We start from the raw sequence: 18,186 nt of genomic DNA, 5'->3' as shown, positions 1-18,186 counted from the left end.
CATATGAGTGGTGAAATTCTTATGAGTTTGTTTGGATTGTAAATTATTTACGAAATTTTATTGCTTGTATTATTAACATATTTTTCAAATTTTTTAGGGAAAATTGCCAATTTAGTCCTCAAACTATTATACTAAAGCCGATTTGGTCCCTCAACGTTTTATTGCACGAATTAAGTCCCTTAACTAAAATCATTGTGCCAATTAAGGACCTATACGGCGTCGCCACCCAAAACATATGTATCTGTACAGAAACCGACGGCGAGGCAGGGGCAAATTTGGAAGTACACATCCTAATTTCTACGGGAAGCAAGACAGATCCCATTTTGCATCTGAATTGGGGGAAACCTGTGAAATTAGGGGTTTTCCAACACAAAACCCATTTTGCATCCAAAATAGCAGGCAAAATTTGGGGCTTGAAACCGATTCAAAAATTCAAGGTTACAACTAAAATGTCTTCAAGTTCATCCTTTGAAGTGCATAACAGATGGAGAAATTTGGATGCCGGATCGTCCAGCTCAGCTACAAATCGATCTTCAAGGAAGGGGGCCTATGGAAGTTCACATTTTGGAGGATCTAGCCCAGGAAAAGCTGAATACTACAATGGAGACGAAATCGTGAAGTGCCATTGCCAAGAATCCTGCAGAATAGTGTCTTCTTGGACTGCAGCAAATCCGTCAAGAAGGTTCCATGGATGTCGAAATTACGGTGTAATGAGACCACCCAAATGCTTAAATTTTAATAATCTCTGTAATGGTTAGGGTGTATTTATTTAAGTGTTTTATTACTAATGATGGATTAATTTTGAATGCAGACTGCTCATTGTTGCAAATTTTTTTTATGGTACGATCCGCCCTTGCCGGAGTATACAAAGAACACGATTTCTAAATTGTTAAGGGAACTAAGGAAAGCCGAAGGAGACAACAAGGAAATGAGGATAGAAATTCAAAGGTTGAGAAAAAAGGCCCAGATGTTGATGTTGGCACTGATAGGAGGTTGCATCTTATTAATGGCAGTATGGGTTCACAATGCAAGAAGAAAGCCTGTGGCACTAGGACTCAAAATGTTGCATTATAAATAGCGTAGTTGCAAGGCCAAGTTGGTGTGCAATGTAATGTTCTTTGTGTATTGTCGTACCTTTGTTTATTCTTCTTGTTGTGATGGAGAAATTTATCAGATATGATCTACTCTGCTGGTTTGCTTCTTGATTGGAATTGGGTTCACCACCACTTGCAAACAGTCAATTCCTTTGAGTGTTGTAAAAATTTCTAAAACAAATGCTTATCTCATATGCTTATCTCAATAGGCACTCTTAATTTTTTTTTATCAGAACGATTCAAAAGGAAATTACTATTCACATTTTCATTTTAGTTTCTTGCATTCCAGTTCAGTTAATAAATAATAATGCCTTCAAGGAATACTAAAGGGTAATTGAGAAGTGAAAATATCACCTCTTATTCAAAATGAATTGTTATTGACTTTGTGTAGCCGAAATGCTACTACAAGCATATCCTCCGGGCTCCATGTAAGAAAAAGAAAGCATGCCGGGACCCTTTTCTCTTTATTTTGGGAGGCTAAAAATTTATATATCTATATATATATATAAATATTTAAAAAAAAAAGAAGCATCGTGATTATTGAGGTGGTCCTCCATCCTTTGAAACTAAAAGTAAACATTCTAGACATGGAAAATTTTGAGATCAGCTAGCCCCTTTTATTGAATGTCAAGTCAATTTTCTTGGCCCCATAGTTGCTGGTTATCATAACATTATATTGTGTTAAAATGTTTCAAAAAATTTCGACATAGTTTTGCCTTAAAAATGAACAATCTCACCTGCCAACCAAACAACCATTTTGATACATACACAATATATAAAAGTAAAAACATGAATACATGTGGTCAGGTACATTTCCAGCCAGTACCAAAAGCATTCGTTCACTAAAGAAGCCAATTGTAACTTAACAAAAGCTTGCCCACAATTATAGGTTCAGCCATGCTAACAAAAGCTATACAACAGCACCATAAATTTCAGTCATGCTCTATCATCTTATATGGGCTGACCCTCAGCACAAAATTAACAAAAGCTATACAAAATTTACTTGACCCAAAGAACAAAAGCACCAATTTTTTAATTCAGTCATGGTCTAAGTGGAGCTTCTTCATCGCACATGCATGGCTAGTCAAGTTGTGTTATTCCTGGTTGACTGCCATCATCTGGTTCATCTAAGAGTCTATGAGCCTGCATATAATAAAAAATAACAGGTGAATGCAATGACTTAAGCAGCAAAGCAAATGTTAAGTTCATATTGATGCTAAAAAGCCTACTTTCTGCTTGGTTCTTCGTTTTTTTCCAACCGATTCAACGTACGGACCATAAGTATCCATTCTTGCCTTCCTTAATCTCCAACCTTGTGCTTGTATAGTTGGACATGTCTTTTTGTTATGCCCAACTTTTCGACAGAAGTAGCATTTGATTTTCTTCTTCGGTTCAACAACTTCAGCGGAATGTGTACTTGAAACTACAAAGCAAGAAATGAAAAAAATATTGAATTTAAGTATGTCCTCAAATTCACTGAAACATAACTTTTCGCAGATTAACCATATGCCATCAAATTTATTTACCATTTTCTTCATGAACAACAGCTTGTATGTCCATATGGCAGCCTTCATCTGGTTGTTGTTTATCCGCTACAGGTTGTTCATCCATTGGTTGTGCTTGTTGATATGGGAAAAATTTAAAAAGTTAGACAAAACAGCAAAGGTTGTTAGCAATATTTTGGCGGAATAGCAGTGTTTAAAAATATGTAAAAGATGACATATACCAGCCTGGCTATGGTCTAAGTCAGCCCCTACAACATCAGAGTGGCCCTCGGGATGAATAGTTGGACATGTTCTTCGATTGTGACCATACCGCTGACATTTGCTGCATTTGTTGCTGCTGAGAGAAGGACCCCTTCCAGTGCCATGGCCAACTAAATGCTCAGCTGGTATAACCAATGGACATTTCCTTGCCGTATGTCCCTTTTCATGACATTTTGAGCAACTTAGTATACCTCCAGCTTTTGACAGTTTAGTCACTCCATTATTGCTCTTTCGAGGTTCATCTGGTTCCCTCCTCCTTGCTTTTTTTGGCCTACCAGGAAGTCTCAACTTCTTTGGTGATAGGATCGGGATCTTGCCAGAATCCCTCCAAGCATTAGGTCCCGGTAATGGAGCAATAGCTGGCTCGTACGCGGCCAAATATGCCTCTCTCAAGTAGCAGCTATGCACGTAGTCCTCTGGTGTGGCATTTATTAGTGGAATACAGCAAACTGCATGGCAACAGGGCAATCCCGTGAGCTCCCACTTTCTACACGTGCATGTGCGTCTTTCGAGGTCAACCACATAGGTTCCACCGTAGATATGCTGCACTTCGAATCTTTTGTCGTCTGAGTGTCTAGCAATATTGGAGGCAGCCTCATTTTTTGCCTTTTCAAGCTTTTTTTGAATCTTTGGACATATTACATCAGTCCTCTTTTTCATCCATTCCCTTTTTCTCTCTAGCTTCCAAGATCACAACATTGAAACTCTCACAAAGGTTATTAAGTAGGATATCGCACTTAGTTGTTTCTGTAAAATGTGATCTTGACCATTGTCTTGGATTTGTATTGTCCACCAGCCACTTATGAGCATTGTAGTCATACTCTTTTAAAGCATCCATCTCACTCTCAAATTTGCGCATGTATGATGACCTTGCACAAGCCCAAAATCTTGCTTTTATTGTTTCACCTGGATGCGACTTTTTCATGTTATTGTGTAGATGCCTTACACAATGCCGATGCTCCACACCCGGAGTGACTTCATGAATGGCAGACCCCAATCCCTGTTAAGGGTGTAACCATCAATTTTTTTTTTAAAAAAATACGTATTATATTATCATTAACTGCAACTTAGGTAATCCAAAAAACAAGAAGATTGTAATTACCTTTTGTCTATCACTGATGAAAGTCCATGTTTCTTGTTCATGAATGCACAAGTCATGTTTCAAAAACTCCACGAACCACTTCCATGAGCTCTTATTCTCAATTTCAACTACTGCATATGCAATGGGGTAGATACAGTCGTTGGCATCAATCCCAACAGCAGTCAACAATACTCCTGGATGTGGACCCCTCAAGTAGCAACCATCTAAACCAATCAATTGTCGACAACCAGCTTTGAAACCTTTTTTCAATGCTTCAAAGCATATGTATATCCTTTGAAATCTTTCCTTACCACTTATATCATCAACCGTTGTCTCCATATGTATCGTTGAGCCAGGATTGCAATTTAACAACTCTTCGCAGTAATCCCACAGCTTTGTGTATTGTTGTTTGTAACTGCCATAGATCAAAAGCTTTGCTTTCATGAAGGTCTTACTCACTTGGTCTCTTGTGATATTCACATTTAGCTCTAAGTGCACCTTCTTCTTAAATTCTGTGACACTCACTTTCTTATTTAATCTAAGAAAGTCCATATAGTGTCTACTTAGAAAACCTGAATTGGCACGCTTGTGATGAAAAGTCCTACCACAATTGCAAGATGGTCCCATGGTTCTAATAACAAAAACGTCACTATCAACCTCTTTTGAAGCATAAATGAACCAGCCACAATTTGCACTATTGCATTTAGCTCGCATTCTAGACGCGTCATTTTTACCCCACCTAAAATGTTTACCCCATTTAACTCCATAATAATCAACAGCTTGTTTAAATATCCGTTTATCATCAAACAACAGCCCAACAAAGAATTTTGGATCAACCATATCATGCTCAGGTCTAAACCTCACGTATCTTGGCTTTCTCCTCTTTGAACTATCTTCATCCGAGGTTTCATTATTGCTATTTAACTCTTCAGAATTCATTGACTCTGATTCTTCATGCATTTGAATATTTTCTTCATGGTACAACTTGAAGTCAGTAGTTGTATCATGAATATTTTGCTGTCTAAATGCTCCTCCAACAACAGGCTTTTTTTGTTCATTTTTTCTGCCTTCATTCTTGCTCTCATCAACAACTGTTTCTGCTGTCTCTTTTGCTTTTTCAAGCTCTTTATCAGCATCGACAACAGATTTTTTGAAAATTACATCATCTTCATCATCCCTAAAGTCGTAATCACTATCCACCAAGCTTTCACTTTCTGTACAATCTGATTGTACATCTTCTTCAACCCCATAGCCATTTTCTTCCTCCATTAATTCAATTGGCACCGTGGTTTCTTCAAATGTGGTAGACTCCTCAAATGTGATGTCAACATAAAAAGCATCTTCATTTGATATACCAGCCTCTCCAATATCCACATTAGAACTGCCTACTTTACTATCAATAAATCTAATATGAAATTCCTGCACTGAGTACACCTCAACCATGCCAGTTTGTTTCCCAATACATGCCATGTCTATAACATCATCCTCACTTTCTATATTCCGTAGTTTGAAGCTACAATCTCCACAAGGAACTCTATAAAGCAGTTTCACATTTTTGTCACATCCGACAAGAGTGCAAAAGCCATGGAGATGTGCCATGTTAACTACATTTGCAACAACACCTTCAAATGATTCCATACTCCCCCCCACATACTTTTCTTGTGGTGGTCCAAAATATGCCCCACCGTAATATATTTTTAGTGTAAAGCAGTCCAGCTCATGTCCTGTGTTTTTTTTTTGGCATAAAAGACAAAAAAAATTTTTAATTAGGCATCAACATGCTCGGTCACTATCCTGTAACCCAATTAGGTAGCATGACAACAACAACATAGTACATTTTTCACAGCAAAGGGACCACTGAAACTAAAATAACAAGAGAGTCCACTACACATACCCCACAACTCATATCTACCAAAATCCTATCATTTAAATTAGAAAAGGCAAAATCTACCAACTGTAGTTCAACAACCAGATACGAAGTTCAACTTATTAGCAAAAAAATTAACTTCAAACATCGCACATGCAGGCCGACACTTACCGGAAATCCTCGCTGCCATTCCGTCGGAATTTTCATCCTCGAGCTCTTCCTTGCTTTCCTGTGCTGCCCGTGAACCAATTTCTGCATTCCGCTCTGTTTTCGTCATCTTATCGCCCTCCATTGCTGCTAATTTGAATCGGTTTCAAGCCCCAAATTTTGCCTGCTATTTTGGATGCAAAATGGGTTTTGTGTTGGAAAACCCCTAATTTCACAGGTTTCCCCCAATTCAGATGCAAAATGGGATCTGTCTTGCTTCCCGTAGAAATTAGGATGTGTACTTCCAAATTTGCCCCTGCCTCGCCATCGGTTTCTGTACAGATACATATGTTTTGGGTGGCGACGCCGTATAGGTCCTTAATTGGCACAATGATTTTAGTTAAGGGACTTAATTCATGCAATAAAACGTTGAGGGACCAAATCGGTTTTAGTAAAATAGTTTGAGGACTAAATTGGCGATTTTCCCAATTTTTTATTTCACATATATCACATAAAAAAATGTTATAGTAGTTTTTTTTCTAAAAAATTATATGTCAAATAATCAACCATCCAATTATATTACTTGCATCATTAAAATATTTTTCAATTATTTTTTTCTCACATATATTATATAAAAAAAAATGTTACAGTAGTTTTTTTTCTTCTAAAAAACGTCAAACAATCAACTATCCAATCGCATTGTATGCTAGCTAAGCTAAAAATGAGAATCCTCAAAATCGGATCAAATGGACCTGATCCGGATCCTCAAATCCATTTGAAAACCGGATCAAATGGACAATGTTTTGATCATAGATTGATTAGTTTAAATTGGACATTTTGGTCGGTTGTCAAATTAGATATAGCATGCTCTGTTTACCGATTGCTGTTTTGCTCGAGTCTTGAGCCGTTCGGCCTTGTAATTCAAAGCAATTAGTTGGGATACGAAAATGAGTTCTTACCTGTGAAAGCTACTAGTTGTTTATACATGGTTACTCTTTGCTCAATTACCTTTACTATGTCAGATATGATTATGATTTTCTAATTTCCTTCATTCTAATCATTATTATGGTCTTCTTACCTTTTTTTTTGTCTTCAGGTTATGGTTTTTTTTTCTTTTTTAGTTTAATTCACCATTCCACACCAATACTACGGTTTACAATTCATGTTTGTGAATTGAGATGGTTTAGTTCTTTACATTTCTCAATTTTGACGTGGTTGACTTAAGTTCTTTTGGATTTATTGCTATAATCATGGTTCAAAGTTGCGATCGTGATTGCAGTTCGGACCGTTCCACATCGGTCTTGACATATCGGTCACAGTTTCGGTGAGACGCAAATTTTGAAACATTTAATATTCTAAAAATTGTGAAAAAGATTAAAAAATATGCTAAACAAAAATAATAAAAAAAGCAAAATAAAATCTGTAAAACGTAAATTTGCAAAGTTGACTCTGGATGACTCGAGCGAGACTATCCATATCGAAAACTTCTCGGCTGAGTTCTCGGTGATTCGGCTGATTTTTCGGCAATCCATATATTTCAGAGTTATCTCATCTCGATATCAGAACTGAGAGATCTGTTCCGGTGATGACTCGGTCGAGACTTTGAACCATGGTTATGATTCAACTTAATTTTGATAGAATTGAGGCCATATCTTTTTGTTTAATTCTAATTGTAGGGACTTTGTAACTAAGTGGTCCTAATAAATGTCAATGACAATGCCTTATTTTTCTGTTTATTTATTCCACCGTTGGCTTGTAAATGAGCATCCTTGTAGGACAAGAGTTGTCAGGGACAAACTAGGCAAGGTAATTAGTAAGAGGAATAACTTATTAAGGGAAAAGAAAGAGTACACAAAAATATTGGGGCTTACTCTTATATAGTATCAAGCCTGAGATTTCTTCTCCCAGTTTATGTAATACTAGGAGAGGAACACCGCACTATGTGCGGTGTGAAGTTACAAGTTTAACATGCCCAGTGGAAAGTTAAAAGGCTAATATGACCAGAGCCCTCATTGGCTTTATTTTTCCAACCATAAATTATTTTTTTTTATCATTTTCTGTATGTGGTAGATAATGAAGCATTTTGTCAACATTTCAATTAAGAAAAGAAATAACACTAATAAAGTTGAAGAGCATAATAACACATAATTGAGGTAAGCTCACCAACTGTACAATGCATCTCATTACCTGTGAAAAGTTACAATTTAAGATATAAGATACATTCATCCAGAAATAGTGACTGCTATATCTAGAAATGCCTCTCGTCTTTCTTATCTTCTGTCGCATTCAATCAGCCAATTATAGTGGAACTATGTATTAGTGGTCAAAATTTCAAAAAAAAAAAAAAGCATCACAAAGTTTGATATCTCTATGATAGCAAGTGGCTATTGAAGTAACTAATGACTTCTGGTAAAGATATTGGAAAGGATAAAACAAAGTATCAAGCATTCATGACAAAACTCCATAAGCTTCCATTGGCTTCCAAGTTCCAGCTATCCAAATATCAATCAGATCTGCCAAGAAGGAATCATATTAGAATTTAATAACATTTTGTGTAAATAGTAGAATGACAATCTTGTTAAATCACAGGTAACGCACCCGTAGTTTTTGCCACACTTCATTGCAAAATTGTAAGGAAATAGTAAAACATGAAATATAAACAAAGTCGTCAAGAACACATTCCCTACTCCTAAGTTTGAGCCACCATTAATAATACCTCTTGCCATTCAACTTTTTCTCAAACATTAATGTTGGATATATAAATAAAGAATAGAAAGCCAATAAACAGCAGATACATTTTGAGCCACCATCTTATTCGGATAAATACCTCCTGCCAACCAATTTTTTCTCAAACATGAATGCTAGGTAAACAAATAAAGAACAGAAAATCAAAAACAACATATGCATTTTAGCCTATAAATCATGTAGTTATATTTCATTCATGCCACATTTTTGCCAAGACAACATGAATGAACATAGGACATCAATTTAAACTAAAAGAAAATTTTCTCTTCTTTCTTAAAAAGCTCAATGATAGAACAAAGAGCTCCAAAAAATAAAGCAAAAGCTACAGAGAAATTTCAATATATTAGTTTGGTATTTGTTAAGAGTTTACTTTTTAAATCCTGAAACGCAATTTATTCTCTATGTAATTCTTAGATTTTAATTTTCTTTTTTACATAAAGGTGTTAGAAAATTCTAGTTGCCTAATTGAGAAAAGGTGGATACAAGAATTTGTTGCAGATACAGGAATTTGTATTTCACCCACCAGCAAAGAGGGAAAATTTGTTTTTTGCATAGAAAGAAGAGGGAATAGTTTTTTTTTTCTTTGATAGAAAGGATTGGAACACTCTTGACATGAGATAACTCCAGCAAGACATCTTCCCATCCATTAAATGCCAATCTCACAATTTATAATTTATTCATTATCTTGCTCAAAATAATCATTTATTTTTTAACCACATATACACATACATAAAAGAAAGCCTTGTTCCATTGTTTCCACTTGACTAGATGTTTAGCAAAAAAATAATAATAATTGAAGCACAAGATAAAAGAGACAAGAGAAAGAAACAAACATGAAAATGCTTACTTCTCTAGTTCTTAAATACCCAGGGAACCATAAGGAATACCCTTTGTGAGCTAGGAGTTTAACAAACATTTTGCATGGAAGAAAAGACGTGAAATTACTAAAAGGAAAAACCTACCAATAGTTGTTGTTCATTCTTCTTCTATCACATAACTGCCATTAAAACAAGAAGCGAGTTTTAGAATAGGGATAAAAATGGAAACTGTAAAAACAATTATTAAGTTAATAATCACTTCGTGAATAAAATAATGTCAGAACATCCATTAAAATCACAATCATTTAGTCTTCAATCTTCTTTATCATCTTCCACTTGAAGAAAGAAAATGAAAAACACAGCCATCTCTCCAAGTCCAACATAATCTACTAAAAAAATATATTGAAAAAGTCAGCTAAATCCTTACGAGAGAGATAAAAAAAGAAAAGAAAAGAAAACCATGACTTGCATTCCATATAGTGATTGAGAAGTTTAGAAAAATTTTTAGGAAAACAAACACAAAGACATAGCATGCTTTTTTTGTGAGGAAAAAACCACTACAGGTGTTGAACTAAGACCAGAGGTTATTCCATATAGTGATTGAGAGGTTATTCCATATAGTGATTGAGAAGTTTAGAAAAATTTTTAGGAAAACAAACACAAAGACATAGCATGCTTTTTTTGTGAGGAAAAAACCACTACAGGTGTTGAACTAAGACCAGAGGTTTTCTGGATTGTTATGAAATGAAGGGCTAAATGGATACCTGAACCCACTTGAAGTAACTGACTGTAACACCTTCGGAATTTGCCTATATGTCTGGGAGTATAACAACTCCCTTCTTTGTTAATATCTGTAAAGTAAAGCCAAGGTTAGTTAAGTTGCTTCCCTGCACATGTTATTTTTGCTTTGAAACACTATGCCTTTTGACCTCCATACTAACCTCATCTGCCTCTGGATTAGTAGGATGATTAGCTGCCTCGATTATAAATTTGGCTTTAATATCTTTTGCATTAATCATCTTCAAGCAAAAGATAATAGGTACTGCTAGTGTAACTCAAAATGTTGATCAATGATTAACTTGACAGGGAAGTTCCTGATTCCCAAAGGAGAAGTATATTCATCAAGTACTGAAAACCCAATGAAGAAAAGGGAACAGGAAGAACTGAAGCAAATAGAAAGACATTTTAAAGATCAAAAAATCTATTTTAAACAAGTGAATCTTTTTAGTTACCATATGGATTGCTTTTTCTGAGTAGGAGATCAACAAAACACCAGCACGAAAGACACAAGAAAATGACAAAAAGAAAACTCGAAAAGAGCAAATGCCAAAGAAAATGGCTAAAAAAAAAAGCATACCATTATTTTAGGTTTGAAGAGAGCAATATAAAGAAAAAAGTTAAATCAGAATAATAAAACAAAACTTATATTTTTCCCACAATAGTTGCCTTTCACGGGTGGTCATTTTTCCTCCCTGCTGCAGAAGAAATCCAAGAAAGGAAAAATTGAAAAAGAAAAATGGAACAAAAAAAATCAAGTAGGTACAAAAAATAAAGTAAATAAATATCTAAAAGCTAGTTAATAATTAATTATTCACCATCTCAGATCATATTAAAAGTTTTTCTTGGAACTAAAAATAAAAAACTGAAATGCAACAAATACATTAATCACAGAAAGAAAAGGGAAGAAAAATTACCATATCTGTATTCTACAAATTCACATAGATAGTCGGGACGAAATATTGAACTTCCCTTTCTCGCTGTTTCTGAAAAGGACATGAAAGAGGAAGGAAAAATTGATTGTTTTTTGCCAAGAAGATGGCAGAAAAATAGAAAAAATTAGCTATAATTACTCGAGGGAGAGAGGAAGGGAGATGAAGAAGAACAAGAGGGAGAAATGGGAGAAATCGATAGAGGGAAGGGGGGGAGATTACCAGCCCCTTTTCTGCCTTGAGCCTATCGTCCAACAACTCTATCAGAAGAAAAAAATCTGGCCCCTAAAGAATTATAGAATGACAGGTTTTACAAACAAAGCAAGCAAAGGGGAAAATGTATAAACAACAGATTATCCCAAAACTATATGCAAGCAAAGGAAAAAGAAGAATTTAAAAAAATGCACAATATCATACAAAAATAAACTGCATTTGAATATGCAGTGAGCAAACAAAGAATGGAAGGTTGTTAGAAACAAATTTAAGAAAATAAAATGAAGCTTCCTAAATGCCAAAAGAATTCAGTTAACATTTAAGAATATTATCGAATCAATTTGCCAAGCTGCCAAAAGAACGAGATAGCGCAAAATATTCTGCTAACGAGGCGAAGGAAAAATATGCATTTACATGTGAAAAGAAAAAAAATAAGAGCATGTGATTTATTTCAGGAACATTGATATGCTTTTTCTATTTTCTTCCTTAAACTGAGAGGGTTCAACATGCATGAGAAACAATGTTAAAGAATACACCTTTTTTAGAAAATAACCTTATAGAATCTACCTCCGAAAGGGAAAAACAAGGCTTAGAAAACCGCATGAAGATGGTGGAGGAAATTTCCAGATTATGTACCTGCAACATCACAACATAATAAAAGGGAAAAAATTAGACAACTAATCTGGTAAATAATAGGAGGAAAAAAAAAACCAAAAGGCTAATAAAGATGCTTTAGAAAAAAGAAGTAAGAAGAGTTTTTGAAGTAAAAAAAATTCCAGCCAGTCTTTTGATTTTGTTTATGTCCATCAGAAAGGGAAAAAAATTGTAAATTATAGTAGGAAAAAAGAACTAAAAGACTAATAAAGATACTTTGGAAAAAATGAAGCAATGAGAGTATTTGAAGCAAAACAGTTCCAGCCAACTTTTTGATTTTGTTGTCGTCTATCAGAAAGAAATTCAAGAGAGAAAAGGTGCAGCTTTCTTTGTGATGCTATTACAGTATAAAAATGATACAAATCACTAATTTTGAAAAACAAAATTACAGAACACGGAGAGGCAAGCCAAATCAGGAGGTTCAGAAACCTTCAAGATTTCTCAAGCCTAGGGTTAGAGACCTTGTTTCAGGATTTCCTGACTCATTAGCAATTTTTATACCTCAGAAATCACATACCCACCTTCCCTATCATTTAAGAGTCCTCAATATCGTCAATATAAAAGAAAAAAATGCTTGTAGTAAGAAACCATTGATAATAACAACAGCAGGGCCTCATATGGTTCTACTTTGACCATCAAGTAAGATTACTTTCAAAATTTTTCAATACAAAAAAATTATACTTCAAGCATTTTAAACTACCAGTAATTTAAAGCAAATTATACTAAGATAAGGATATTTGCAGTAAAAAATTTTCATATTTTAAACTTAATTAATCAATAGTGGATTAAACAGATAAAAACGCACACTTTATATGTGTGTGTGAGAGAGAGAGAGAACCCTTGGGTATGATATTTTGGGAAACTTTCGTTTTGCTCTATTGGAACCATTCACTCCAAGCCTGCAAATTTTCTGTCAAATTCGCCTCTTAATTCTCCATCTATACCATAACAATAACAAATAAACAAATAAAAACACAATAAATCAATGTATACAAATACATAAAACGACACTCCATATTTTTCTGAAAGATCCTAGATCTCTTGGAGCATATTAGTTAAAACATCAAGACACGAGATGGGGTTCCAAAATTCTAACCTTCGGATTTATGCAAAATCTTGACGGTAAGGGCTTCTTTAGATCTCAAAATCTAACCTGAAAGCTCTTCCAACATATACATTCTAGAGAATTCCACTACCAGTTGCTGAAAAATCAGGCAGTAACTTAGGAAGGAAATAGAAAAACAAAAGAGACTCACTTTATAAAAAGGGAAAAAGTTACACAACCTTACTCTCATTGAGATGCTGGAGGCTGAAAGACATTTCCAATTTTTTGCACCTGCAACAGCAAAGGTATATAAAAATTTGACTGCTAAACCCCCCACAAAAAAAAGATCCAAATGGCTAGAGAGAGAAAGAAGAAGAGATTACAAACCCAAAAAAAATCCCAACCATCCTCCTTGTTGTAGTTGTTCTCAATCAAAATCGAAAAGAAAAGAAAAAAATGAAGAAGATGAGAGAAATGGGGGGATAATTGATGAAGAGGAAGATAAGGTAAAGAAAGACGATGATGGAAAAAATGAAAGAGAAAAAAACCGTTTCTTATTTTTTTCAAGCCAACAAAACTCCCAGCAATTGGAAGATGAAGAAAACCATCTTGGTCATTGTTGTTCTCAGGTGAAAGATGAAGAAGAAGAGAGAAAGTTGCTCTAAGAGGTTTAGAGAGTGACGGTCGATGAACAAAGAGGGAAAGAGGAGACTTTTGTTGCATCGAGCCCAACGCCCTATCAAATCCCACCAAAAAAAGCTGTTACGAAGAGAGAAAGTGGTTTAATTATCCCCAAAAAGCTGTCAAATTGTCAAGTCCAGGCAAACAACAAACAAAGAAATAAAAGGATTGCTAAATGTTTGAGCAAACAAAAGAATTCACGCGTAGGAATGAACGACCATCAATTGGAAATTCGCACGGGCCGGACGACCACCAATTAGCCAATACCAGCGTGCCACATCAGCAATTAGAATTCAATTGGAAACAGCGACATTCGCGCATAGACTAGATATGTTAAAAAGTTGCTTGAGGTAATGTACATAACAAATAATTTTATTGGTTAAATAATGTTCATTTCAAGTTTCACTAGATACTTATTAGTTGCTTCCCAAAGAAATATGTTCCTCCCATAATTTGCTTGATATGAAACTTGAAGTCCTGAAATCAAAAGATATCATCATTCCGCTTTCTGTTTTGCTCAGAAACTATTAAGTAGAATGTTGTTTATTGACAGTTGATAGATACAAAAAAACTTATTTCTCAATTATCTCTTTATTTCACATACATTAAATTGTTACAGTATATTTTTCTACAAAAATTCTAGAAAATAGCAACCCAAACGGGCCCTTAAGGACACCAGTAGATGCTAGCTAGCTGGTATAAATTTAAGATTACCGCAATTTCCCAATGTCTTGTACAGCTTTTTCCCTAGCTAATGTAGGCACTTTCAAGGAACACATCAGACAATATTCGGATAAGATGAATGCATCCACTGACCCCTGAATGAGACTTTCTATTAGTACTCACAAGATGAACTACGAGCTTTTGTACAGTTGAGCCTCACAACAAATTTCATGTCAGGTTTTTCTAAGCTTACAATGGATGGCCTAAATAGGGCAGAATTTGGGCTTCCCTCTTCTACTATACTTCAGAAAGTGTGCACCCTTGTTCAATGTGACAATTGCCTGCATTTGGGTTAGGATTAATGTAACAATTATGATGCGTGAGACCCTAAGCTAAGTAATAATATATATATATTTTTTTTTGGTAATTCGAAACATGCCTCGACTCGAATCCTTAGAACCCGAGCCGGCACACCAAACCAGAGGAGTGCGCCACGGCCCCACGCAGTGATTCCAGGTGAGTCACAGGGGTTTAAATTCAGGGTAAGATTCGAATCCAAGACCTCAAGGGTCCTTAAGAGCTCGCCTACCGTTTAAGTAAAATAATGTTGAGTTCATGAAGTTTAAACTATGCAAATAGTGTAACTTAGAAAACAATTTGTCTTTTGCACATAATTGTACAATACTTGGATGGATGCAAACACAGAGGAAGTCGAGCTCAAACAATTGCTTAAGCAAGATTTTGCTGGTGGAGAGGATAATTAGCTACATCATAACATGAACAGAAAGAAAGGAAAAAGGGGTAGACAAAAGTAAAAGTCACTTGGACGTTTATTACCAGGAGTCATAGGAGCAGTAAATGCTTTACTGTTTTGATTTTACTTATCTCTACAAATGTCTAGACTTTTATGGATTTCCCTGCTAGCAAAACTATGCTGTTCATTTTGAACTTGTTTAACACCTGAGAAAAAGGAATAGGACTTTAACTACTTTGTTAAGAACATTCTGCCTATACCAATCTCAAGTAAAGCATCCTGTAACCTAAGCCATTATAAATAAGGCTTACTAGATTATAAAGTAGATTACACCTCAATTTTCCTACGCGTATCATGTCTTATTGCCTGAGATAAGAAGCAGTTTCTTGTGAACAGGATATTTCTATGGCTTGGACTTAGCCCTGGATGTCTAACTAATACATGTGCATGTGTTTCAGGACAGTTTCTTGCATCAGCTCAAATATTTTTATGAAGTACTTGAGTAACTCCGACATTCACACAAAGAAAATTCATTTTCACAGCAATCTAAACAAAGAGTTCCTTGTTTGAAAGTTGAACCTGTTCACACCACTGGCACTGGTGATCCATTTCTTGGCAGATTATTGAAGCCGATTGGCTTCTGACCTAAATCTTTATCAAGTAAGCTGACATATGTGTAGTTACATAAATGTCCAGTGCCATTTAATACTCTTTGCTTCTGAGACTTTAAGCTCAACATGGTTAAATTCATTAACCTATATTTCATCACTTTCCTCAAACCCTTCATTGTTATATTAGTTCAAAATGTAGATATTGTTGCCAGTGTCTTTTTAAGGTTTCAAATTGTCAAATCAAATTTAGATTCATTCACTGATGAGCTACAAACAACCTTGGAGAAATTCTATGATGCTCTATAATTGCCAACTATTAAGAATTAAATCGGTAAGGGTAGAGCAAAAACACATTTGGGATGAAATATTCTTCTTGAATATTCACAGCACGAGAATCAGTTGAGGAAGGCTTTATATTTTGCCAGTTCTTGCGGTATAATGGCCGTAACAAAAAATGGAGTTACCCCTGCCCTTCCAACAATTGAAGCTATCCTGCAACTTCTAACCAAGGTCACTGCATGAATAGAATATTATACAATTAGTGATTCTTATCTTGTTTCTTCTGCGTAGTTTGACTTGTATAAAGTAATTTGGTTCCACTGCTCCAGCTATTATAAGTTCCTCTTTATCTACTTTTCATAAACAATGATCTGCACTTCACCTGTCGTAGAAAAGTTGCTACTACGAAAGTTCTATCGGCTTCCCCATTCTCGTGGAGCAAGAGACATGGTAAATGCTGTTTCCTTTACATACTTGAATCAATCTACACATTGACAATACTAATTCTACTGCCAGATCTTGGCAAAGTGAGAGACCGTAAGAAAATACAGGAAATGTAACCTTCAAGGACAATACCACACCTTATTTTTCCAGCAAGCATTTCCTGGATTCCAAGGACAATCTATACTCCACAGCAAACATACTTATAACAACTGCTGCCCTTTCCTTTACACCTCATTTCATCATCATTCTGTCTCTTACATTCTGATCTGACAATATTATATCTTGTGCACAGCTGAAAAGCGTGAACACAAGGGCCATCCTGAAATCTAGGTATCAAAAGAAATTCCACAGCAACTAATGATTTTAGAACTAGGCAGCTCAATCAGTAAAAATTCAGGTAAGAAATTGACAAGATATTATCATTTGCCAACCTACACTTTTTATTCTACTCCTTCCGGCCCATAAAATTTGTTGTTTTTGGGTAAACTTGCAATTTATGTATAGTGATATTAGTAGGAAAGAGAATTTTCATTTTTCTTTTATATCCTTAGTGGCGGCCATCTTTTATGTGATGTATTGATAATTATGAGGAATAAGTGGCGGGCCACATGAAGGGTAGGGATAAAATTTCATTGAAAAAAAGTGGGTTGACTTCTCTAAGATGACAATTAATTTGGGACAAGAAAAAGTGACAAACATGAGAAATTTTATGGAACAGAGGGAGTAGTATTATAATAATAGTCACCTTCACTGATGCCATTACAAAACTCTTTCAAGCTGCTTTTCTACTTTGATAACAATGATTGACTTCTAAATAGCTTTCTTCTCTATGTGAAAATTACTTTATGTGATAATATACTTCTGTTAACACTTGTCCAGGCAGTCAACTATAACAAATAGCCTAACAGAAAACAATTACAAGCATTCCAAAACATACAGATACTACTGGGTTTTCCTTTAAGGATCAAATCTGCAGGCCAAAACTAATGCATGAGTTTTGATTCTGCATTTTGGAATTGTTCAATACTAGTTATTTTGAGCGTGCTCTTTTTTTTTTTTGGAAGCCTCTTATACTTGCATGTTTAGACTGATAAAATCTAATTCTTTACGTGTTTCAGGTTATTAAGAACAGGCGTGCACAGAGTTGCACATTAATAGAAGCTAGTGAATCTTCTCATTATCTTCTTTATGCTCCCTTTCTTCAGTTAGCTTGTATTTTGTCCTCACTAATACACATATTTTTGCTTGTTCTTGACTTAAAAACAACTACTGTTTTGAACAAGTTCAAGAAATATGCTAACAAACACTTTGTGGTTGAAGTTAGTATGCTGGTTTCTCATGAAAGGGGACATCTCAATGTGAATTGCAAAATGCACATCTAGAAATACTCATCACTGACTTTGATTTCCTTCTAATTTGTCATGAATGTTATTACCTCAGGGTACCAATGTTAAACACCATAAAGTTGGCGAAGCAAATGATTTCATGTTTATACACAATCCATGCCTTCTCTTCTCCAGCCTATTATCTTTTGTATCATAGTTATACTTTTACCTACACTATCATCAACCTAAGTCTAACTACACTTTCATTGCAGGATAAGCCAGTGTTATTG

At 35.2% G+C, this 18,186-nt stretch overlaps 1 protein-coding gene and 4 long non-coding RNA genes across 5 annotated transcripts; 1 reads left to right on the top strand and 4 right to left on the bottom strand.

Annotated features, from left to right (window-relative positions):
- Nucleotides 1-240: 240 nt before the first annotated feature.
- Nucleotides 241-1,211, top strand: LOC140010746 (uncharacterized). Its single transcript, XR_011817858.1, has 2 exons — nucleotides 241-707; nucleotides 812-1,211. It is a non-coding gene; the product is annotated as an uncharacterized lncRNA (long non-coding RNA).
- A 686-nt stretch (nucleotides 1,212-1,897) lies between these two features.
- LOC140010246 (uncharacterized) lies at nucleotides 1,898-2,821 on the bottom strand. Its single transcript, XM_072056813.1, has 3 exons — nucleotides 2,621-2,821; nucleotides 2,324-2,517; nucleotides 1,898-2,237 (listed from the first exon to the last, which is right to left on the bottom strand). The coding sequence occupies exons 1-3, from the start codon at nucleotides 2,703-2,705 to the stop codon at nucleotides 2,175-2,177; spliced, it is 342 nt and encodes a 113-aa protein (XP_071912914.1). The 5' UTR covers nucleotides 2,706-2,821; the 3' UTR covers nucleotides 1,898-2,174.
- Nucleotides 2,822-8,253: 5,432 nt separating this feature from the next.
- LOC113698234 (uncharacterized) lies at nucleotides 8,254-10,785 on the bottom strand. Its single transcript, XR_003450155.2, has 4 exons — nucleotides 10,460-10,785; nucleotides 10,283-10,369; nucleotides 9,663-9,697; nucleotides 8,254-8,468 (listed from the first exon to the last, which is right to left on the bottom strand). It is a non-coding gene; the product is annotated as an uncharacterized lncRNA (long non-coding RNA).
- A 401-nt stretch (nucleotides 10,786-11,186) lies between these two features.
- LOC140010307 (uncharacterized) lies at nucleotides 11,187-12,078 on the bottom strand. Its single transcript, XR_011817594.1, has 3 exons — nucleotides 12,008-12,078; nucleotides 11,450-11,512; nucleotides 11,187-11,281 (listed from the first exon to the last, which is right to left on the bottom strand). It is a non-coding gene; the product is annotated as an uncharacterized lncRNA (long non-coding RNA).
- Nucleotides 12,079-13,236: 1,158 nt separating this feature from the next.
- LOC113698797 (uncharacterized) lies at nucleotides 13,237-13,808 on the bottom strand. Its single transcript, XR_003450299.2, has 3 exons — nucleotides 13,527-13,808; nucleotides 13,379-13,430; nucleotides 13,237-13,296 (listed from the first exon to the last, which is right to left on the bottom strand). It is a non-coding gene; the product is annotated as an uncharacterized lncRNA (long non-coding RNA).
- Nucleotides 13,809-18,186: the final 4,378 nt, after the last annotated feature.

The sequence above is a fragment of the Coffea arabica genome, chromosome 7c (assembly GCF_036785885.1).
Source record: "Coffea arabica cultivar ET-39 chromosome 7c, Coffea Arabica ET-39 HiFi, whole genome shotgun sequence".
Lineage (NCBI taxonomy): Eukaryota > Viridiplantae > Streptophyta > Magnoliopsida > Gentianales > Rubiaceae > Coffea > Coffea arabica.
This window is presented reverse-complemented; position numbering and strand designations above follow the sequence as displayed.